This window comes from Silurus meridionalis, chromosome 2 (assembly GCF_014805685.1).
Source record: "Silurus meridionalis isolate SWU-2019-XX chromosome 2, ASM1480568v1, whole genome shotgun sequence".
Taxonomy (NCBI): domain Eukaryota; kingdom Metazoa; phylum Chordata; class Actinopteri; order Siluriformes; family Siluridae; genus Silurus; species Silurus meridionalis.
The window spans coordinates 27903713-27927707 of NC_060885.1; the positions used below are offsets into that span (position 1 = coordinate 27903713).

The following is a 23995-nucleotide window of genomic DNA, read 5'->3' on the forward strand; positions in this document are numbered from 1 at the left end:
TGGGGGAAAAAAAAAGATTATTACTTTAACATTTTGCAGGGTTTAATTCCACTTCATACTCTATGACTGTATTTACTGAATTTACATGCATCAGTCATGTTTATTCTGAATCGTATTTATTCTGTGAAAAAAAACAATGTGAACATTTTGTTATTCTCTGACCTCAGTGCATCCCAATGATTTCCCTTTACGTAATATCTAATTAACTGTTTGATTAAAGTGATTAAAGGCAAGCGATGAACTGCACTAATTTGCACAGTCAGTTACAGAATGGGTCAGACACATGACAGTGTCATAATACATCACATATCTCACACACAGTCAACACATAACAAAAGGAACAATGTGGCAAGTTTTTTACACAACTCCCCAAATAAATTTGGCAAGCTCATCCTAAGACAATGCAAATCATTTTAGAGAGCAGCCCATATTGCTCGTATAACAAATGATATGTTTTTACAACATCTGTAGAACAGATGGTTCTTTTAGCAGTATAACATTCACATGTACTTTAAACATCTGTGCTTTTCTCAATATTCCTTTAACATGATCTTTTCATATTTATTTAGTTTTTAATGCCTTCATCCAGAGGAAGTGTATACCACAGTTTAACTACAGTTTTTCTATATATTTGTTAAACAGTAGCATTGCAAAATATGTCTCAAGAGAAACCAAACTCATTTGCTATAGGATTAAAATATTAAACAAACTGCACAGTGTCTGTGTAGACCCCGAACCAGTAGCCAAACACACTCATGACCGCGAAAAGCTAAAGTTTTTTCAAATATCTGTTCAGTATAGAATAAGGTTTGTCAGCTACCTAGCATTTAATAATATGAACACAAGTAAATGTTATAATGTAGACAAAAGTGTGGTCTGGGTTCCTCCTGTTACTTAACTGACAATGATTAGCAGAAACTATTATGACCAGTTATTAATATGAATATACACTTTATCAGGATGTCTGTCGGGTTCAGTTATTTTGGAATATGACTTGATCATTTCCATGTCAGAAATCCTTTCAGATTTGTAAATCCTAATTTATATAATATATAGAAATCCCGACAAAAGGTTAGCTATCTATATGGATACGATTTAGGAATCCTGTCAAAAAAGACCAGGTTCTGGCAGAAATCCTGGATTCATTTTACAGAATAGAATAATACCAAATCCTGTGAGAAATCCTGTCAGATTAGTGCAGGTTAGCCTGCTAGCTAGTCTTAAAATTCCATCAGAATTATAGTCCTAATAACTTTTCTCAAAAATCCTGTCAGATTAGCTTCATTTTAACTGGAAAAATATGACTTGAATTCTGTCAGAAATCAGTCAGGTTAGCTCGAGGTATCCAACGGACTCAAGTGTGACAATCTGCCCTTGGTTAGCTCAGAAGAATTTGACCTTTGTGGATGTTTGCTACATGAAGAATTTTTGCATATGGACTTAAAGACTGAATAAAGATGCTACTATTTATCTAAGACAAAACAGAGTGAAAAAACAAAGCAGAATCTGTGAGGAACCATATTCCTATCTGAGGTAGGAAATGAAGGTGAAGCAAATACTGGCTGCTGACAAACATTTTCGTTCAGTAGCTGAACACTATTGATATAGCCTGACTTCAGCCAAAAAATACAAACTTATACGAAATTAGCCGTTCCCTCGCCATGTTTTCGATACAACAGTCACTAAAAAGTGTTTGTTGTTGTGGTTGTTGTGCACAGTGCGGTGATAGACGTTAAAAACATTGGCAGCCACATTCATGTGTCATTTTGTTTTAATACTGATTTTTTTTCCATACTTTTTATGTACAGATGGTTTTCTCTGAAGCAGGTGTGATAATGATTCATCTTTGCAGTTTGTAAGAAGGTAAACTTGTAGCTATCAGCTTCTCTTTTCTGATAGCTACTGTATATTAGATTCGATGCTCTTGCCTGGGCCTGAGTAAATGTGGGGTAGAATGAAAATTTTGCCGAATTTCTCATTTAAGAATACGCCGATCTGTCTGAGAAAGGTGCAGTAAAATTGCGAGTGGTTTGTAAAGATAAAAATTTATCCAATGCCACAATTGCACTGTACTGGCTTTTATATGTTACATTACCCTGTAGTGAACAGTACTTCATCTACTCTACTGCCATTCAAAATAAAATTTACTCTTTTGTAGACGGCTTCTAACAACAAGCAACTAGGGGTTGGTTATGGATCCAGATCTAAAGTCACAAGACCTGATCATGTGACACCATGGGGCATGTCTGCAATTTACTTCCAGCGTCACACATACTACTCAATCGTCCAAGACAGAGCAGAGCTTTGAGCCCTAGTCAGCCTTCTGTAGCTGTAGTCCATCAGAAATAAAGCCCCCAGTGCTACCTGTTGTTGCCTTGGCGTTTCCGTGACGCAGGCTCCTGATGTTCTGAGAGCCACTGACGGCAGATCTCTTGCATGGTGGAATCGCTCGAAACCTCGGCAGCTTGTAGAACGTCCTGTACAAGCAAACGTGCCTTCACAGGGTCCAGCTTCACCGCCAAAAGATACGCCGCCCTCAGCTTACTGCACATCAGGTATGCTTTTATCTACACATACAAAAGGATATAAAAAAAAAAAACAAATCATATTGTTGAAACCTTACAAAAGGTTTTGAACAGGAGAAAACCAAAGAAATGGAAGAACTATTACTTTATTTTCTATGGATTTGGACTCCAAAATCAGAGACTCCAACTCTTTGGCCTAAAAGAGAACAGATCAAACAGAAGCTTATAATGTATTGTGTGTGGCTTATTCTTTTGAAGGTATAAATTGGAGTAATCTAATTTTATAATTAAAAAAATCTAAACTTATGATATGGTTTCCCAGTGTAGTTTTCATTCGGCAAATGTATCATATAATCATCCTAGTTTGAGGACATATTTATTTCTATTTCCAGGATACATTCCAGAAACATTGACCAAGAAGACACAATAAACTGCCATACATGCATAATAATAGGAAAATGTAGAATGCTTCAGAAATTTCTACTCACATCAGCAGGATTTTTGTCTGAGGTTGAAATGCAGCCAAGCACTATGGTGTCACAGTCATGTTTCGTCCCCGTCCCTGACTCGCTCACACATTTCAGCAGCTGGCGAACGGCCTGGTACTCACGCAGACCTACCAACCGCTGACCAACACGCATGTACACAGCTAGAGCATCTAACTGAAAATCCTAAAAACACAAAGGAGAGAAGATATACAGCAAGAAAGTCTACACCATACTACACAGTGAACAATGCAACTTATATCGTCTTGCCTGTATGACTCGATAAGCAATGCCAAACCCCTCTTCAATGTTTTTGCCCCCCAGCATCACCTACAGAGTAAAATAAAGTGTAAACACACACACACACACACACACACACACACACACACACACACACACACACACACACACACACACACACAGTGCATTAACATTAAGTTTTAAGGCTGTTGAAAAGGTTTAGTTGATCTTTGTTATTATGCATATTAGTGTTGCATATGCATATTTTCTGAAAACACCACCAAAAGTATTGTTTAATACCCGGTCTTATGGTTGTTCCATACTGTTCTTCACTTTTTTTAAACAAAACTTGAATTAAAAATGCACGAAACTCACTCTGCAGGCCACATCAACCTTCATGGAACTTCCCCCAAAAAGAGTAGGTGGAGAACTGTTGCCTGTAGAAGTGAGTACTCTAGAGGAAGAGGAGGAGCTTTCGCATCGATGCAGAAAACGCGTCACTTCCAACTGCAGCATGATGGTGTTCATGTGTCTAAACAAAATATAACACAACAGTCACCAACTGTAAATAAAAAAAAAAAGATAACCGTTGTCATGGTTATTTATGGTTTTGCTGATTTCCAAATGTCTGACATGGAGACTTCGCTGGAGCTCATTCTTTTCCTGAAGGAGGAAGTTGATGATGAGGAAGACGAGAAGGTTTTGCGGCGGTTTTGTTGCTCCTGTAGGAAGGCCCTCAGGTGCTCTTTGGCACGGACCAGCCAGCGTTGCTGATCACCCAGCTGCACGTAGGAATGAGCGCCGCGTTTGAAGAAGTAAATACACGTCATAGCCGCACGCACGTGGTCCTAAACACATGCACACATTTTACAAAATGATGCGACGTATTGATTAACATTATTACAAATTTTTGCTGTTTTTGACTTTTTACCAAAACTCTTTACCATCATGAACTGCTGTAGTTGGTACAGCGTGTGGTAATAACCCTTGCGCTGGAGCATTTGGCATGCTGGCATTAAGTATTTGCCCCAGCTTTCCAAAGTAGTGTCCAGAGTTTCCAGGAGCCCCTGCAAAACCCCCAACCTGCCTCGATCCAAACACGGCTGGAGTATGCCCTCCAGAAACACCTCTTCTGGACATTCCTGCAGAACATCAATAAAGCCATGCAGTTAGGATCCATTCTTAAATGCTAATGTTTGTTAAGGTGTTCTTACGCTCAATAATCTGCAGAGACACAGTATAACAGCCCTAAATGAAAATCAAGGGGTAGAGTGTGTAATGCTAAACTGGTGCACATTACTATTACTAGTAAGTACTATTTAGTGTTAGCTAAGTAAATGTAGCATGCACTCGAGCTAGTGTATATTAGTAAAGAGTAAAACCATAACTGTAAATCTATAAGACTATACATTTAAACCGCAGTATTTTTACCTGTTGGTGTTCAATCAGATCTTTTAAAAAATAAATGCAAAACAATGCACAAAATAACAATACTGTCTCATTGTATTCGATGGTATGCATTATGGGTGTAACCTTGCTGAGCAGATATGTGAGTGCATCCTTCAGGCAATCGTGACGCAGGTAGAAGGAGATGAGGCTCAGGTGTGTGCCGTAGGTCATCAGGTAGTACACACACTCCTCGTGATTTCCACAGCGCAGCACCCGGCTCTCCGTCCTGTCCACAGGTGCCGTATCACGCAGAGCCTCCTCCAGCTCAGTCAGGGACGCCAGGATGTTGTCATCTCCTGACTGTTACACACACACACACACACACACACACACACACACACACACACACACACACACACACACACACGTGTCAAGAGACAGCATAGACTGCAATATTAGTATATATATCTTTACACTGAATGATTAAGCTGTCTGAGCAATATATCATTAGACAAACACAAACAGGCTAACCATAATTTATTTAATAATGATTTTAAGAGAAAAAGTGAGACAAAGCTGTATCATCCTTGTAAAAAAAAAATCAAGTGCCTTCGTATTAGCAGTCATTATTTTGAAAGTTAACATTTAATGGGGAATTTTTTTTTTTTATAAAAAATAAAAAAACAGTGTTATGTGTCCAATTTGTGCTACCAAAAAATAATGCAATGTTTGAGGCATGTTTTCTGCAGCAGGAGTTGGACCTCTTATACAGCTAAATGGCAGAGTGAATGCAAATGTTTATTAGAACCTTCTTCAACAACATATGGTTCCTACCCTGCGTTCATCACCCAATCAGCCCGCAGTGTTCATGCAGGACAACGCTCTATGTCACACAGCAAAACGGGTAAAGCAGTTCCTTAAAACTGAAAACACTGAAATAATGACATGGCCTGCTCAGAGTCCTGATCTCAAACCAATAGAGAACCTCTGGAAAATCCTTGGTGACAAAGTTATGGCCAAGAAACCCACTACAGTCACCGAACTGTGGAGGAGACTGGAAGAAGAGTGGAACAAAATCACACCAGAGCAGTGTGAGAGACTAGTGCTGTCCTGTTGCCGCAGATGTGCTGAAGTCATTCAGAGCAGAGGCCTGTACACTTCCTACTAATTGCTGACTGTTGTAACCTTCAGAAAATTTTGTTGTAATCTTTTTCCATGCTACAGTCATTGTTGTTCTCTAATTTTGATCAGTGTGTTTTCTGCAAGATAATGTTTTTTTTTTTTTTTAAATGCCTTAGTTATTTTGTGGAAAAGGTGTTCTGGTAGCATGATATAGACAGGACAAAAACTCCTTCAACTGTTGAGCAGTGAAGATGACATTATTTCAGAATTGTTCAAGTGGTTATAAATTGTTCTCTAATTTTGACCTCCAGTGTATAATACATATATATTTAGAGAACAAATTCATATATAATGACAATGTTTAAAAAGCATCATGTCACCAGCCATCTGAAGTTCTTGAGATCTTGGCTGTCTAATCTGAACGATCTCTGTGCTCACCGTGCTCGGTGCGAGTCGGATAGTAGACTCCAGGTGCTGGACGATCTCCTGCAGCAGTCGTGACCCTGGGTTCAGCTGGTTTTTGTCCACTGGAGCTTTCAGACAGCGGGCAAACTTCTCCCGGGCAGCGCTTAGACATCCGGCCTTCAGAAGTGCCATGCCCCATGCATGCCACACCCCGCTTGGGTCTAGACCACTTTTAGTTGACACCTTAAATGGGTACATCACATGGGAATAAAACATTAAACTCTCTGCGTACATTGTAAAACAGAGTTTGACATAATACAGCTGATTGTAAACACCTATATCTCACCTCTACAGCTAGCTGATAATACTCAGCCTCGAGGAGTTGGTTCCTCAAACGAGTCACCGCCGTCATCTCTAAAATGTCATCCAGAGATGGAATGTACTTATAGTTAGCACTGACTAGGATCTTCAGCACGTCCACCTTACTTATGTAGCTGTAAGCAGAGAGAGAAATCAAACATAGAACATTGCAACATAACAGTCTACAAGGGAGAACTTTAGGACATATTAGATGCATGCGGATGTGTGTGTGTGTGTGTGTGTGTGTGTGTGTGTGTGTGTGTGTGTGTGTGTGTGTGTGTGTGTGTGTGTGTGTCTCACCTGTCACACAGAGCCAGGTCCTGATTGCGTCCAGCTCTAACAAACATCAGCTTGGCACTGAACATGAGCTGCTGCATGATGTCGGTCAAGAGACGAGCGTCCACCTCAGGATTGGTCAGTTTGCGTGAGATCGAGCAGCAGTGACCAATCAGCTGGTGACCACAGGCAGCATGATCACTGTGAAGAGAGAGGATGGACACACACAGGGATGCACTGGGTGCCTGAGAGAGCAAGAGAAAGGGGAAAAAAGATGACACACAGACACCAAAAGTGTCAGAATCGTCAAAATGATTTGTCTGACTGTAAGTCTGTTCGACAGACAAACAGAAGTAAACATGGACCTGTTCATAGTAGAATTCGCTGTAAAGCTGCTGGTTCTCGGCTGCATTGGGACTGAGTCTGTACTGCCTCTGAGGAACCTCGGGGAAACTGAGAACTCCATCTAGCGCTCCATCAGTTGAGGCCGGACTGCCTGCAACTGTTGAAAAAGCATGCTATATATTTACATAGATCTAGTTCTCTAGCTTTACTCTTTACAATCTTACATAGAAGATCAATGTTTGTTTTGTTGATAAGAACTAAGACAAACAACTTCTTAGAAGGAATGAGAGAAATAAAATATAAACTTATTTAATTTAAATTAAATTTAAGTGTAATGACACTTTACGTTAATAAGCAAGAGGAAGATGAACATGTTAAAAACAGTCAGTATGATGAAACCTTTTAGACTGAATATAATATGATACCTTCTGCCTGCTCCAGATCTGCATCTGACCTGCAAAAAGACAGTTTAAGAAAATGTGTGAGGAAGTGTGAATATTATACGGAAGTCCTAACAGGCCATGTATTACTTTCTTGTTTTCTCGTGATCACAACTTTATTTTCTTGTGATCTCGACATAAAAAAAAGTCGTTTCCTTGTGATCATGACTTCATTTTTCTTTGCATTTGGCAGGAGAGCACGTTCTAGAGGCAGCATTATTGATAATAACCGTAACCATTTGTGGCCATAAATGGTTACGGTTATTATCTTTGATTATGGCTATTATCCATGATGCTAAGATGATGCTGCTTCTAGAAAATGCCCTTATGCCGAATATACAAAAAAAATGTATTTCTGATCACGAGGAATGTTCAAAATGCAGCATCATGTATAATAAGTGGATATGTGTTAGTGCAGGCACGAGTACATAGCAAAAGTTATTTTTTCGATATCATGATTTCATTTTCTGATGATCCCAACATTAGAAAAGTTGTTTTCTTGGGAATATGCTCTTATGCCAAATACACATAAATAATAAGCACTGACAACAAGAAAACAATTTTGTTATGTCGAGATCACAAGAAAACAATATTAATTGAAAAGAATATTATAATGCATGGCCTTATAATATATATATGTTTATATAACTAGAGTGTTCATATAGGGGTGTGCATGTGTGTGTGCTTACACTGTGTGAAAGAAGCTGTAACACTGGTCACACACTCTCACTGTCTCCTCACTTCCCTCCACTACCATCTTCCTGCTGGAACAGGCGTGACACACCAAGCGGCCACAGCGCCTGCAGTGATGCCGTCGGTTAAACTGACAGAGAGAGAGAAAAAGAATAGATAGATTGAATAGCTAAGTTTAACCTGATTGCAGCATAACAAATCTGTTACTCCTGAGAGTAACACATTATCATGTCTCCCTTTGGGTCTCACCATGGTGAATCTCTCTCTCTGACAGACCATGCAGATGTGCCTTTGGTGGTCAGGGATCCAGTCTTTACGCTCCGGCGTTTTCTCTGGAGGAGTGAACATGGCTGAGGGACGGAGCTTCTTCCACTCGAACCTCTGTCTTGGTCATGGGTGATGCTAGATGGAGTATGCATGGGAGTTCCTCCTATACAGAGATCCAATAGCAAAAGTTTTTATGATGACAAGTTTAAGTTTTACATTTCAGTTTGGGTTTAATCAGTGATGGATGACTTTGACCACTGTCTACTTCCCTTGCTGGTTATATTTAACAGTCGTCACAATAGTAACCTTTGTGAATTGGTGACATTTAAAATGCTTTTTTTTTTTTTAATCTAGAGTCAAATAACAACAAAATAAAACAAATGCAGATGCAAATATGGCAGACCTGTTGAAGGAGGCGGTGTGCGAGTGGGAGACGACAGTGTGCTTTCCTGAATAGGACACTGCAGCAGCGTGTCCTGCAAGCTGATCACTGAGTCTAAAAAAAAACCCAAACAGAATCTAAATTAATTGAGACCATCATTTATTTCACAGCAACAACAGAACAATGAGAACCTTAAAATTCAAAGCCTCAGTATCTGATTAGCTACATTCTGGGACAAGTGGAACATAGTTTTCTATATCAGACAATTGTCTAAATCACATCAAAATTGTTTTTGCCCTCACCGCTGCGTGTCCTCTCTCGGGGGGCGTAAGGGAAGTCTAGGGCTTTCTTTGCATACGCAGCCAGCAGTGTGTCGATGTCCTGGTTGGTGATTCCTGCTTCCTGAGCGGGTAAAAGGTTCCGGAGGGTCAAGACGGCAACCGACACCCAGTCCACTTTCAGGTTCATCAAAAGCTGCTCCAGCATGAGCAGAGGATCAGCTAGCAGCTGGAAGTAGTCCTGCCGAGAAGCTTCCGGAATAGTGAGCAACTCCTGTGGAAGCCAGGTTAGAAAACACAGTACTATAATTCATTCTGTTGTTTAATGTGAAAATCTTTTCGTATTGAATCGACTCATCGATCAATCTCGTAACATTACATCTTTGCAGACAGAAATACATGTACTCCTGGTTGGTACCATCACACGTAAACATAAATGCATACCTTAGAGCCCAGGTGCAGGGCGTGTATATGGCGTCTACGTGCCGACGTCATCCGGCTCTGAAAGTGCAGCGTGAGGTAATCAGACAAGAAATGGCAGGCAGCCAATCCGGGCCTCTGATCTAGTGCACCCTCGCTAACCTCCAGCGAATCAGAGAGACCCTCGAGGAGCTAGAGCCAGGGAAGATGGAGTGCATACAGTGCAGGACTTTAGGTCTATAGGACTTTCATTCTGTAAGTTAAAGTTCTGCCTCAAAGGTTTCTGGCAGAACATTGGTGCAAAATTTGTGCACACTCTCAATACCTGGAAGGCGTCCTCAGTTTGACCGTTTTCCAGCAGATGGAGAAGGTGTTCAGTCTGGAGCTGCAGTTTAGATTTCTCTGATACGGGATACAGCTGCACCCACTGTGCACACAAATCAAACTCCTGGGAACACACCAAATTATTCAGTCAATTATATTCACTTGAGGCAGAAAATGTTCAGAAATTATTTAACCTCATTTATAAAGTACTATCAGGCCGACCCGTGTCTGCAACAAAAGGGAGAACATGGATTCAGGGTTTCTGTTCGACTCCTCCTTTAACTCCTGCCATGTCTGCCATCCCAGTGGAGGCTGTAAATTGAGCATCTACATAACACACACATACACACACAATTTAGGACTGCACATCTTACATTAAATGGGACTAAACCTTCAAAATGCTCACACGTTTTAATAAGACAAGAATAATTTGGTGAGTGGATGTGATTACATTTGTTCTATATACTGTAGTTATTAATCCCATGCCAAACACTCACCTTGTTGTACATGTCGAGTTCATGTTTTTTTTGCTGCAGCTGTGGCGTGAGCATGTGATCCGGCCTTGAGTCACTGAGGCAGAACCGCAGGAGTTCCAGGCAGCTATGAAGAGGCCAGCGGTCCAAACTCTGCAGCGTGACATGGGCTCGCAGTTCCCAGTCCTTCACCCGGAAAAGCTGCTCTTTATCGCCCTCTCCTGCACATACGTGCATAAGAAAAGAGATTTGCAAATAACACATTATACAGTATAATGTATTGTTTAATTAACTCTCATTTCTTAAACTTAACATTATGTTTTTACAGCTCATAATTAACAGAACAGCACGAACTACTCTCACCACAGCTTCCACTAGACATAAAGAATTTGGATATTTAATTTGCGGTGGTTCAATAAAAATGTTCAAAAGATTTGTTTTTCTTTACCAATCTTATGCAAGACTATCTAAATATGTCTAAACCACTCATCATGAGTAACAACTATCCCCATTCTTTGTGTTCAGTGGAAATTAATAGACATAACCCCATACCTTCCATGGTGGTGCAGGCAAGCAGTTTGTCCTGTAGCGCCCCTTTCTGACTGCAGTTTTCTGCATAGAGCTCCAGCAGGCTCAAAGCTCGCTTCAGGTCTTTGGTGCTCAAAGCCTGTTGAAAAGCTTCAGCCAATGTCGCGTTACTTGTTCCATCCTGAGAACCAGAGAAGAGCACGACCACTGTGCCAGATTTCCTGCTCAAAGCTGCTCCAACTTCATCAGCCTCCAGAGATGACCCCAGCACAGGCGCTGCCATGTCCACTAGGAAGGCCTTGAGAATAGGAAAGGATGTAAGCAAAGCTTCGGCCTCTTTGGAGATCTGCTCCAAGTCCAATGGAGCTTCTTTACGTGCAGTGCTTCGAAAATACGAAGGCAGTCCAGGCCATGCAGAAGAGGTCACGCGAGCAATCTCAACCCTGCTCACGCCAAGCAACGCCAGCACAGCGACAAGAGGAGATCGGGATTTCAGGAACGACAGGGCAGAAGGTGTGAGGAGGAAAGAAGATGCAGTGGATGATGATGACGACGATGAAGATGAGGATAAAGAAGAAGAAGGAGAAGGAGGAGAGGTGGAGAGATTTGGAAAGACGCTGGTTTCCACCGACGCTTCTGATTCTGAACTGGGTTCTGAGACTGCAGGCGGTTCAGAAAGGTCAGTTCTTTCCTGAGTTTGCTGATGGAGAAGGGAGGCGATGGTGGATGAGCAGAAAGCTCCTCCATCGACTTCTGCACATTTTAGGGAGGAACGGAACCACAGAGGGAGTGGATCACAGCAACGCTGCACTATGACCTGTTGAACATTTACATGTAGACCCTCCTGATGCAGCAGAGACAGTAACCTAAAAAAACACACATACACACTTCATGAAAGTAAGACTCAGCCTGATCTTTATCTTTATAAATAATCTTTATAAATAAAAACAAAATATTTTATTATATATTATTATTAAATTATTTTTTTCCTGTTTTGCAGCTCTTTCCCTACTGCAAAGTAAAAAACTGTGTGCTGTACCTGTCTGGTGTGACCTGTCTGTCAAAGAGCAGGTATGAGAGGAGCTGATGTGGTGACTGCAGAAGTACAAGCAAAGGATTTCCCAATTTCACTGCCGAACTTTGATCTAAACACACGCACACACGCACGCACACGCACACACGCACGCACACGCACACACAGAATGCAACATCATCTTTTAAAAAAGATTTCCAATGGTTTTATTTAAATATTGCCTGATTTGTACCAAACACATGAAATTGCATTCAAAATAACTGCTAACCTTCTGAGCCCAGGCAGCACACCAGCACTGACGCTAGCATGTTGATATAATCCAGGAAGCTGCGCATGTAATCTGGCCTACAGGTGGAACCGTCCAATTCAAAAGGGCACAGCTGGTCCAGCGAGCGCAGCAGCTGTTTCATAGCAGAGCGTACAGGGTGTGAGTCGAGCTCAGACTGCTTCAGCCCTGTCTGCTCTAACAGAGATGCCAGGATAGAGCTGGTCAACTGGCTCTCACCTATGACGAACAATCACATTGAATACAAGCAGGAATAAATTCCTTGACATTACAAGACATACCACTTTCTCCTTAAAAATCTCTATAGATAAACAGAATTTTAGTTTCAGTTCAGTTAATCAGAATCAGAATACTTTATTAATTCCTAGAGAAATTGTTTGGTTGCAGGTGCTCACAGTAAAAGATCAAAGTGAAGAATAAGTAATAAATAAATATTATATATATATATATATATATATATATATATATATATATATATATATATATATATATATATATACATATATTTAAAGAGTTTTCTTTATTTTCATGACTATGAAAATTGTAGAGTCACACTGAAGGCATCAAAACTATGAATTAACACATGTGGAACTATATACATAACAAAAAAGTGTGAAACAACTGAAATATGTCATATTCTAGGTTCTTCAAAGTAGCCACCTTTTGCTTTGATTACTGCTTTGCACACTCTTTGCATTCTCTTGATGAGCTTCAAGAGGTAGTCACCTGAAATGGTTTTCACTTCACAGGTGTGCCCTGTCTGGTTTAATAAGTGTGATTTCTTGCCTTATAAATGGGGTTGGGACCATCAGTTGTGTTGTGCAGAAGTCAGGTGGATACACAGCTGATGGTCCTACTGAATAGACTGTTAGAATTTGTATTATGGCAAGAAAAAAGCAGCTAAGTACAGAAAAACGAGTGGCCATCATTACTTTAAGAAATGAAGGTCAGTCAGTCCGAAAAATTGGGAAAACTTTGAAAGTGTCCCCAAGTGCAGTCACAAAAACCATCAAGCGCTACAAAGAAACTGGCTCACATGCGGACCGCTGCAGGAAAGGAAGACCAAGAGTCACCTCTGCTGCGGGGGATAAGTTCATCCGAGTCACCAGCCTCAGAAATCGCAGGTTAACAGCAGCTCAGATTAGAGACCAGGTCAATGGCACACAGAGTTCTAGCAGCAGACACATCTCTACAACAACTGTTAAGAGGAGCCTGTGTGAATCAGGCCTTCATGGTAGAATATCTGCTAGGAAACCACTGCTAAAGAAAGGCAACAAGCAGAAAAGACTTGTTTGGGCTAAAGAACACAAGGAATGGACATTAGACCAGTGGAAAATCTGTGCTTTGGTCTGATGAGTCCAAATTTGAGATCTTTGGTTCCAACCACCGTGTCTTTGTGCGATGCAGAAAAGGTGAACGGATGGACTCTACATGCCTGGTTCCCACCGTGAAGCATGGAGGAGGAGGTGTGATGGTGTGGGGGTGATTTGCTGGTGACACTGTTGGGGATTTATTCAAAATTGAAGACATACTGAACCAGCGTGGCTACCACAGCATCTTGCAGCGGCATGCTATTCCATCCAGTTTGTGTTTAGTTGGACCATTATTTATTTTTCAACAGGACAATGACCCCAAACACACCTCCAGGCTGTGTAAGGGCTATTTGACCAAGAAGGAGAGTGATGGGGTGCTGCGCCAGATGACCTGGCCTCCACAGTCACCGGACCTGAACCCAATCGAGATGGTTTAGGGGTGAGCTGGACCGCAGAGTGAAGGCAAAAGGGCCAACAAGTGCTAAGCATCTCTGGGAACTCCTTCAAGACTGTTGAAAGACCATTTCAGGTGACTACCTCTTGAAGCTCATCAAGAGAATGCCAAGAGTGTGCAAAGCAGTAATCAAAGCAAAAGGTGGCTACTTTGAAGAACCTAGAATATGACATTTTTCAGTTGTTTCATACTTTTTTGTTATGTATATAATTCCATATATAATTCCACGTGTTAATTGTATATATGTGTGTGTATATATATATATATATATATATATATATATATATATATATATATATATATATATATATATATATATATATACATACACACACACACACACACACACACACACACACACACACACACATATTAAGGTATATGTTAAGTGAAATGAACTGTGTAGCAACATTAAAAACAGATGGCAGAAAAATCACACCACAATAATAGTTATAAAAGTTATTGCACATGTAACTAATTATTATTATAGCACTGAGATTATTACATATAACTTTAGTTTTTTAATGCTGTATTATGCCCAGAGCTTCTCTGTAATTTTATTCTTCTGAAAAAGTCACTGTTAAACACTGTATTCTTGGAGAAAAAGAAGGAAAAGGACATAAACAGTACAAGATAAATGCTTTTACCGGCCATGTCGATGGCAGAGGTCAGAGTCTGCAGTGTGACCTCGAGGCTCTGGACAAAGTTTATCTGGGCCATGATGGCCTCCTCTGTGAGACACAAATGCGTACAGAGGAGGACTTCCTGAGCACTGCAGCCAAATGGAGGCAGGACCCCACCCTCATCTCTGTTACAGTCTTTTAAAAAAATAAAATAAAAAAAGAGAAACTGATATACAGTATCATTCCATTAATACAGCTTTGTGCGGTATTATTCCAATTATAATATATAAATATAAATACAGTGGAACCTCGGGTTACGAACGCCCCGGCATACGTATAATTCAGGTTACGAATCGCAGTTCATAAAAATTTTTGCCCCTGGTTACGAACAATATATCGGGATACGAACGTCGCTCACCAAAAAATCGCAGGCAAGTTGGTTGTTTTTGCTCTATCCACGCAGCTCGTCACATCAGTTAGCGTCCTGTGTCCCTAGCGAGAGCATCGTGTTACTTATCCGCTTGAACTTTTCCCGGCAGCAGCGTAACAACTCGTTAGTTGATGCTCGTGGAATGATGAGATGGACAACATTAGCCGATGCATAACCACTTTACTTGTTTTTATGAAGATAGATTAGCAGGGTTACAGTCTTTTCCGAAGTACAATACCCATAATGAATTTCACTCTGGACTTCAATACCAACTGATAGTAGCCTTAAAGAAACAGCTCTCATTTTCCCTCTAATGCAACAATTGTCTCAGCGTCGTGTTAATAACACTGTCTTTAATATTCTATAATATAATATATAATAATATATAATAATATAATATAATAAGATTCTCCTTCCAAACAATAACTCTCCTCCTCCCCTTCTACAAACGTCGTCTCCTGCAGCGAGTCTTCTCAAAGGAAAGTACCGGTAAAGATCTTTTCCTCTTTGTATGTTTTATGTGGTATGATTTTAATATAACATGTTAAAAGTAAATAATATTAGTGAATATTGGCTTTATTTTTATTTAAGTAATATTTTGGTTGTCCAGAACGAATTACCAAGTTTCTGTTCATTATTATGGGGAAATTTGTATCGGGATACGAACTTTTCAGGTTACTGAATAAAGTACCGAACGAATTAAATTGTAACCCGAGGTTCCACTGTATATAAATATATAAATATATATATATATATATATATATATATATATATATATATATATTATTACAATATATAATATATTTTTTAAACATGAATTCAGTATTGTTCAAAAATATATGATATAATAATATACAGGTATAAGACTATATGAATGCGTGTGTACCGGATTTTGGTGGCCCTTTGCTTGTTGTTGTTCTGTTGAGTATTTTACTGATGTGCTGCAGCACAGAAGGAAAACCTCGGACACCTTCAGATTGACCAACGTCTCGATCCAACGTGATGTCTGCAGATGAAGATAGAGGTTAGATACTTGTCTATGGTTTAAAGAAGACACAAAGTAGGTGGGTCCCTGTGCCTGTGAGTCTCAGTAAAGTAGGCGTGGCCTCTGTGGCTTCACACTTTTTTCAGAGCTAACACCTTTGCATTCCTTGGTAAACCGGTGATCTGTCACACAGTTTCATTTTGTACCTCACAAACACACACATACCTCGACTCTCTAGAGAGATTTGTAGTCTCCGCTCAGCTGTCTCCAAAAGCTGTCGTGAGCTCTTCCACAACTGGCACTGACAGCAGGCCAGGTCAAAAGCGGCCATACCAGCTGGACTCAGCTCCTCTAGCAGGGGGCGCAGGGGGTCTGAGGGATCAGAAAGCGTGTGAGAGAGCCAGTAGTTCTCCTCCAAACAGGCCAGAGGGCGAGACGGAGAGCTCTGGAGGCGATCAGCTACATCAGAGATGGAGTAAAATGCCATGCCTGTAGGAGAGAGAAGGTGAGAGAGAGAGAGAGAGAGAGAGAGAGAGAGAGCGCATGTTAGGGAGTGTGAAGGGCCGATTTAGATCATACACCAAATTCTAATTTTATATATATTCTTATAAGTCTGCACCATATTATTATGGTGCATGCATACCTGCTGCAGCTGCATTGCCAATGCTCTGCAAAGTGGATCTGCTGCTGCTGCCCAGGCGACTCCGTCCCGGCCCTGTCACCCCGACTGACCCCAGACCCTCTGTGGAGGACGATAAGGAAGAAAGGGACTGGCTCTCAATCTTTTTCTCAACCTGAGCGAGTTCAGAGAGAACCTCATGGTACCGCTCCATGAAAAGTAGCTCGCCACAACATGGTGCGTTCTCCAACCCAAACATCAGCATCACCTACAAACACACACATATTATCTAAGTAGCTTCCTACACTATTGTTCAATATAGTGTTGCTATATAGAGTATAGCATGTAGGTAACCTGATGAGCCTCCACATAGTTTCCTCTTCGTATGCAGGAGATCAGGAGAGACTCAGGCGGGGAGAGCATAGAGGGAATGAGCCAGCTGTGAGGTCCTCCACACACACACTTTTCGCACTCCACACACACTGGCACGGTGCTACCACTGCCGTCTGGAGGAAAAAAAAAAAACATACTCTGTATTTTAGGATGTTGGATTACATCTGGATGTTGTGTAGAAGTGACATTTTTTTTATAAAGTGCTCTAACCCGAAGTGCTGGTGCTGATCTCGCCATTCTGTCGTTCAGAGGTCATGCGTCGCTCAGGGCGATGGCGAAGTGATCGCTTCTTTTTTCTAACTCCAGAAACACTGCTGCTGCTCCTACGCCTCAGAGGGAGAGTCAAGTTCACAACGGGAGAGGGCAGAGTTGGACCACCTGCGTGCGCACACACACACACACACACACACACACACACACACACACACACACACACACACACACACACACAAAAACAAACACTTTGCCAACAGAATATTTTTCCTTTCTTTAATGGGAGCCAGGTAAGTCTGTAACAGAAAATGTCATGGGCTGGAGTGACTACCAGTATTATTGTGGAAATTTTACTATGATTTTAAATGTATTTATTATGCCCCCTAATGCTAGATTTGTTTATTTTGTTATGCACTGTACTGACAAATGAGCATTACTTTTCAAGTACTATATAGCTATATAAAAAAACATTTCTTTACTTATACATATGGTTGGCACGTAAATCTAATAAAAATTAGGCTAACCAGAGGTCGACTGACAGTGGATTTTCTGATCCCGATTGCCAAGTTGGATAGTACTTGCCAGTAACCGACATTTAAAAAACAAACATAACAAAAAAACAAAAACATAACACTCCATGTTAAAAAGTACTAGACTTCATTACAAAAAAAAAAAAAAAAAAAACTAGTACTGAATCATGAAAATGTGCTAAAGGAAATTAATATGAATATTTATTTATTAAGAAATGGCATCAGTGATTCGCCTCTAGAGGCCGCTCTATTAACGACAGCAGACAGGAAGCCGGAAAAAGCCATTAGTTCCAAGCAATCAACAATAGGTGCCTCGACTCTTATTAATAACTACATGAAATTTAAGTTTGAAAGTTTATAATCAAATACAAATATGAAATTATTTAAACATAAAAATATACAGATATGACTCACTGCTTGGGTTCTCCTGATTGGTGGTAACGATTTGTAGCCTCCACTGAGCCTCGGCTGTGTATTTGGACAGCCTCTGCAACCGAGTGCTGAAAGTATCCACCGTAATCGAGCTACCCAAACTCTCAGCCAGCTCCACCTCTGCCTCCAGCGCCTCCGAGGGCACACATTCCCTCCAGTCCTTCTCTAAGTAGCGCAGGACTCCTTCCATCGCACCAAGATCCAACAAAAAGCCACGGCAACCCTTCAACTGTCCAGAACTTACAGTCTCAGAGCTCTCACCCTGCTCTTCTCGGGCTTTCCTTTCACGGATCTCTTCCTGGAGGCTGCTCTGTGTTCCCACGGTGTCGAAATGATTCGGTTCAGCAAAATCAGAATAGGACAAGAAAAGCAGCGAGAAGATGTTTTCCAGGAGCTCTAGGCGAAACATTGCAGGAACCGCTTCCAAGTAGAGCTGACACTCCGCGAGGTAATGCTGAAACAGGGATGAGTGACCTGTGTGGAGAAGTTATCATTTAATTTATAAGAAGGGACGTGTAATGCAAATTTTTGCTAGAGTGTCTCAAGGACATACAGTGAAACATTACTGTGATTGCTACAGTAGGAAGCCTACAAAAATATGCTACAAAACAATTGGATTAAGACATAGAATTATAACTCATTCAGTAGCGAATAAGTGTCCAGCTTTTATATACGCACTATCAAGACATAGTTACTGTACACACCTTTAGCCTGTTCCTTCTGTGGTACCTGTGCTGAACCAAAGTCTGAGCATCTGACCCTTGTGTTTATACACACAGCACGAACTGCGTATTTTATGGCACAGAAGCCCCTGAATAGAGTGATGTTGCGCTGAATGCAGTTGCTCTGGGTGTCTCCAGAAAGAAAGTCTCCTTAAAACAGTATCAGATAAAGCAGTGTCAGATAAAGAAGTGAATTTGTGTGTGTGTGTGTGTGTGTGTGTGTGTGTGTGTGTGTGTGTGTGTGTGTGTGTGTGTTTTACCTGCAGCCTGCAGCAGCTTCAGCACTCTGTGCTCTTCATACTTGGCCAGAGAAGTGAGAGAGTGCAGCACATAGAGAGCAGAGTGCTGATCCAGATTGTGCAGTTGAGACAGCAAGGCCTCATGGGAGATTTCGCTGATCACAAATGGAAATCTTTTAGACATTTTTAATATCAGATATTGTTTGATAAAAAATTTTGATCTAAATTTAAATGCTATTTTGACTGGGAATCCCCTACATTCTGCGTGTTTGAGTGTGTTACTCACGAGTTGTTTTTGATACACCACTCCAACACTGTTAACTGAGAAGAGAGGACGTTTGCAAAATCGCTGAGGATAGTGTCTTTGGCCTGCACACACAAACACACACAAAAAATGTGCAAAGTGACAAACACACTATGATACATGCTCAGGTTTTTTTCTGTCAGATGATCTGATTTCATTTAAACCATGGTACACATTATAGGTGGAATATTTCTAGTGGTGGCTCAATGGTTAGAGTTTTTTAAACCCAAAACATCTGCTTCCTGCTTTACACACCCTCACTGAATTCCTCACACAATTCCAAAGTGCAGCACAAATTTCAGTTCATTTAAGGCAGAAATAATTAGACTTTATAATGCAGACAAAAATTATTTGGTAATAAATTGGCACAGCGCATTGAAGGAGGTCAACTGCATCAGTTTGAGATGTTTATTTCCGGACCTGTTTTTGGTGCAGAATCCTGAGGAGTCCCTGGGCGGAATCAAGGCTCTGGCAGTGTTTCCATCCCAGCAAGAGAAGAAGGTGGGACAGTGGCTGAAACTCCGCCCTAAGTAATGTTTCCAGTTTAGAAAACTCCTCCTTTTTTATTAGGTTGAGCCCCGTGACCTACCAACAAAACCAGAAAAGGAGACAGGCGAGTGACTTTATAACAGAAACTGTAAACATAAATATAATTATTACATAATGTCCTTTTTATTTATAAAATTGACCATTTACATAGTGCTAGAAATCGTTTTTATTCTTACTGCATATTGGGCAGTGGCTGTTTGAAGTGTGTTTAGTAAAACACTCATGAAGGAGAGTGGATGAGGGTAAAACTCTTACCAGAACCTGCTCCAGAAAGTGCTTTCCACTGCTCAGACACTCAAAGTAAATGGCTTTCCAGGCATCAGGACGTTCACCATGACAACACAAGCCAAGCATGAGCCTCTCTGCTTCAGGCAAGTCCACTGAAACAAACATACACACAAACACACATACACACACTTAGTAGTAGATATTAATTTAGCCATATGTGTGGTCAGGTGCATGTTTTGAGATAGCACAAAGATATTGGTCACATGTGACTTTCGTTAGCACAAAGATGATGGTAACGTGACGGCCAGAAATAAGGCTGTGTGTGTGTTTGCGTGTGTATGAGGGGGAAATAATGTAACAAAGCAACCATAGACTCTCACTTCCTCAAATTCGAACCAAATTTAAGGACCAAAAACTGAAAATCAAAGTGAGCCTGTGAGTTTAGTTGTGTGTGTTTGTGTTAGTCCCTGTCTCTCCTACCCTGTGTGTGTGTTGGATTTTGAAGCAGTCTGTCCCTGCTAAGCTGCAGTGCTGTGGCACAGTAGCGCATCAGCAGAGTGTGGCTCTGTGGTCGAAGCAGGCATCCCATCAACCTCTCCTCACTTAGGGGCCCCACTCTTGCCCTCCATAGCTCCACCCACAGCTGCTCCAGCTCCGCAGCTGCACCCGGAGCAAGAGCCAGAGCGCCGCACACTTCTGCTGCCCATCCCTCATTTCTCTTGCTTTCCTTCTCTGCCATGAGGTCCAGGAGATGCTGGAGAAAACCACTGGATGCATTTGTGTGCTTCAGGAAGCAGAGCAGGGCCTGGGCAAGACGTGGGCTGTGCTCAGAGAGCAGGGAGCGGATGGAGGAGAGAGCCGCATTACTCAAAGGAACGACGGAGGGGGAGTCATTCTGCTCAATGCGCTCAGACTCCAGAAAAGCCTGATGTAGCTCCTAGGGAAGAGAGAAATCATAACATAAAGTGGAATATTTCTTGGATTTAGTAAAGGAGGGTTGAATGTACCTGGCAGTGTCAATAAAAGAGGCATGTCCTCCGTGTGTATGCCAATATCACTAAGGGAGGTGTGGCCTATGTACCTGTCAAGGTCATTAAAGGAGGCGTGGCCTCTGTGTGTATGCCAATATCACTGAAGGAGGTGTGGCCAATGTCCCTGTCAAGGTCATTAAAGAAGGCGTGGCCTTTGTGTGTGTGTGCTAGTATCACTGAAGAAGGCGTGGCATCTGTGTCTGTAAATTTAATTGAATTAATACAAAACCTAATATATAGGTACAACTTACATCTGAGTTTACTTTAAAAAAAAACAATACCTAACAAGTACTGTAGCTTTTATCTGTGGAATTTTGCTGCTTTTGTTACCTATATTAATCTATTACAGTTGACCTGTATAAGTGTTACAAAAAGTGGGAGGTTTACTTTTAGTACAGAATGAGGCAATTTCTCTCCGAGCTCTTCTAAAAGCAGCAGGAAGGCCAGTTCCCGTTGGACTGAAGGAGATACCTGCAGAGCAGAAAGGAGACATGATATGGATTATGAAATGCTCAGAAACTCTTCTGAGATATTTTAATCAAAAAAATTATTTCACCTTGTCTTTTGAGTGCTTCTCCAGCACCTGAAGCCAGAACCAAGCAAGTTTGTGAGGACTTCCCAGTGTCTCCCACCTGCAAAACCACACATGGTGAAAGTGAAGTCAAAGGCCACACTCACAAACCACCTGCACGTGGCTGCAATGATTGAATGTTAATGCAACTAAAATTGAAAGCTAACAGAGACTGTTTGAATGTGAGGCGACACTACTCACGCAAGTTGATACGGTTGTGCGATAAGTGCAGAGATGATATCATTGGGACTCTGCGGCACGTCTCCGGCAGCCTGACTGAGCTGTCGGACACAAGCGGCAGCCAGCTCCCACTCGCCATGCTGTAAACACTGAGTAAAAAACACAAACAGGTCCTGCACAGAGCTCTCCTCCTCCTGGCCAAAAGGATGCATAATGGCACGCTTTCCCAAGTGTGTATCAGTGTTTAGCGTCATTATCCAGATGATAACAGCCACTCATCTACAGCAGGCACAAAATACATGTAAAACAGCAGGCACATCACTTCACACAGCACTTCTCATCCAATAGTAAAGATGTGGTTCCTAGTTTGTCCAGTGTCCCCACAACCCTGTTTTTGTTAAAACTACAAAAACCTAGGGAGTCGCCTTTGGACTTAAAAAGGTGGAGCATTGGTCTGAACTTAATTCTGAATCAGAAACATAAAAAACAGAATCAAACAGTGAATAAACTTACTTTAAATATTAATATTGTAAATCAGAGTTTCTCTCAGACAGCTTCACATTTACATGATTAGAACCGATCTGGAAACACTTTGAAAATTTACAGATCACATCTTTAAACCATTCAGTTTTAGAAAATAGTGTTGAGACAATCAAATGTAGTTTTACCTAAATGTATGTCAAGGTAAAAAAGAAATGGCTATCAATATGACAGATAAATAAATTAAAGAGGAATAAAGGAAGAAGAAAGTAAATAAAGAGAAAAATACATTTATTAATTAAATGCTTCAAGGTATAAAGGAATACACTGTTGATACCTTACAGGATATTCAGCTTTACAATAAATAACAGAAATAAAAAAGTCTAGAAATAAACCTGTCTGAATAACTATGTATAGATATGTTAAATTTTTACTGTACTGTTAATATACAATTTTGTTTACTTCTGTCTACAATGCAACATCCAAAGTTTTACTCATAAACCTTTTAATAAAATCAGGATTTTAATGGGTCCAGGTGACAAACAGTCGTCTTGGAGAATGTTTATTATCTCCGAATTGTGTCCATTATCGTATAACATTGTAAAATACAGCACTTACGGTTTGTTTTGTCCAGAACAGGCGCTTATACACTCCCTCTAACTACCTACACCACCCGCACCCTGACAGCGCCGACGCCATGACAGTTGTGTCATGTGACCTTATCAGCTGATTCAGGAAGTGACTTCTAAGTTGCCAGGTTTTACTTCATCCTTAGAGATTTAATTTTAATTGTAACATTTTCTTAAAAATTTAAAATTTCACTGCATTTTTACATTCAAACCGAAAAATTGATATGAGAAAAAAATTCGGTTTTTTTTTTTTTTTTCGTCATTTACAAGAATTAAACATTACAATTTTGTGTAATGTTGGAAAATAATTATATGCGTCCTTATTATTTAAGACATATTACTTTAGTTTGCTTTACCTCTTTTAGTTTTTTTATATAGTGTATATTAACATATAGAATACATATTTATATGATCACGTGTAATAATCTCGAATTTTATCAATAATGCTTTAATGACACTTTTTAATTAATATATTTATTTGGAAGCTTAAAAATACTACATAAACCCATTTAAATCTGGCATCCCCGAGAACAAAGGTCACCAGTATTTTACCTGGTGTTTATGTACACAATTGATCTGTTAGGTGTGTGAGAAACACAGCATGTCTCTCTGTGTACGTGCCCCAGATTACCTGTTTGTTCTGTAAATGATTTTCTCAAATCCAAATCCTGCAGAAGAAGCTAACTCATCAGTTAATGTACACTGTTATTCAGGGTGTATTGACATAGTGTTGTTTTAGGTACACTGATCTTATTAGCATGAATGTTATGAGTTTTCAGATATTTCTTTTTTTTTTTTT

The 23995-nt window shown here is 40.6% G+C and overlaps 1 protein-coding gene across 1 annotated transcript; it reads right to left on the reverse strand.

Annotated features, from left to right (window-relative positions):
- Positions 1 to 99: 99 nt before the first annotated feature.
- zfyve26 (zinc finger, FYVE domain containing 26) lies at positions 100 to 23285 on the reverse strand. Its single transcript, XM_046873835.1, is given in 44 exon segments — positions 100 to 2567; positions 2671 to 2721; positions 3014 to 3196; positions 3281 to 3340; positions 3626 to 3782; positions 3884 to 4098; positions 4195 to 4392; positions 4784 to 4999; positions 6200 to 6409; positions 6513 to 6660; positions 6827 to 7047; positions 7168 to 7304; positions 7573 to 7601; positions 8277 to 8410; positions 8530 to 8667; positions 8670 to 8710; positions 8951 to 9043; positions 9232 to 9481; positions 9652 to 9819; positions 9953 to 10075; positions 10174 to 10278; positions 10449 to 10645; positions 10977 to 11818; positions 11992 to 12097; positions 12254 to 12490; positions 14686 to 14856; positions 15978 to 16097; positions 16302 to 16565; positions 16720 to 16963; positions 17050 to 17201; positions 17299 to 17466; positions 18246 to 18397; positions 18399 to 18435; positions 18438 to 18737; positions 18968 to 19135; positions 19246 to 19379; positions 19511 to 19593; positions 19949 to 20113; positions 20333 to 20457; positions 20786 to 21242; positions 21724 to 21807; positions 21893 to 21968; positions 22109 to 22366; positions 23186 to 23285. Coding segments are annotated over 43 exon segments (7599 nt in total). The 5' UTR covers positions 22342 to 22366; positions 23186 to 23285; the 3' UTR covers positions 100 to 2360.
- Between the last annotated feature and the right edge of the window lie 710 nt (positions 23286 to 23995).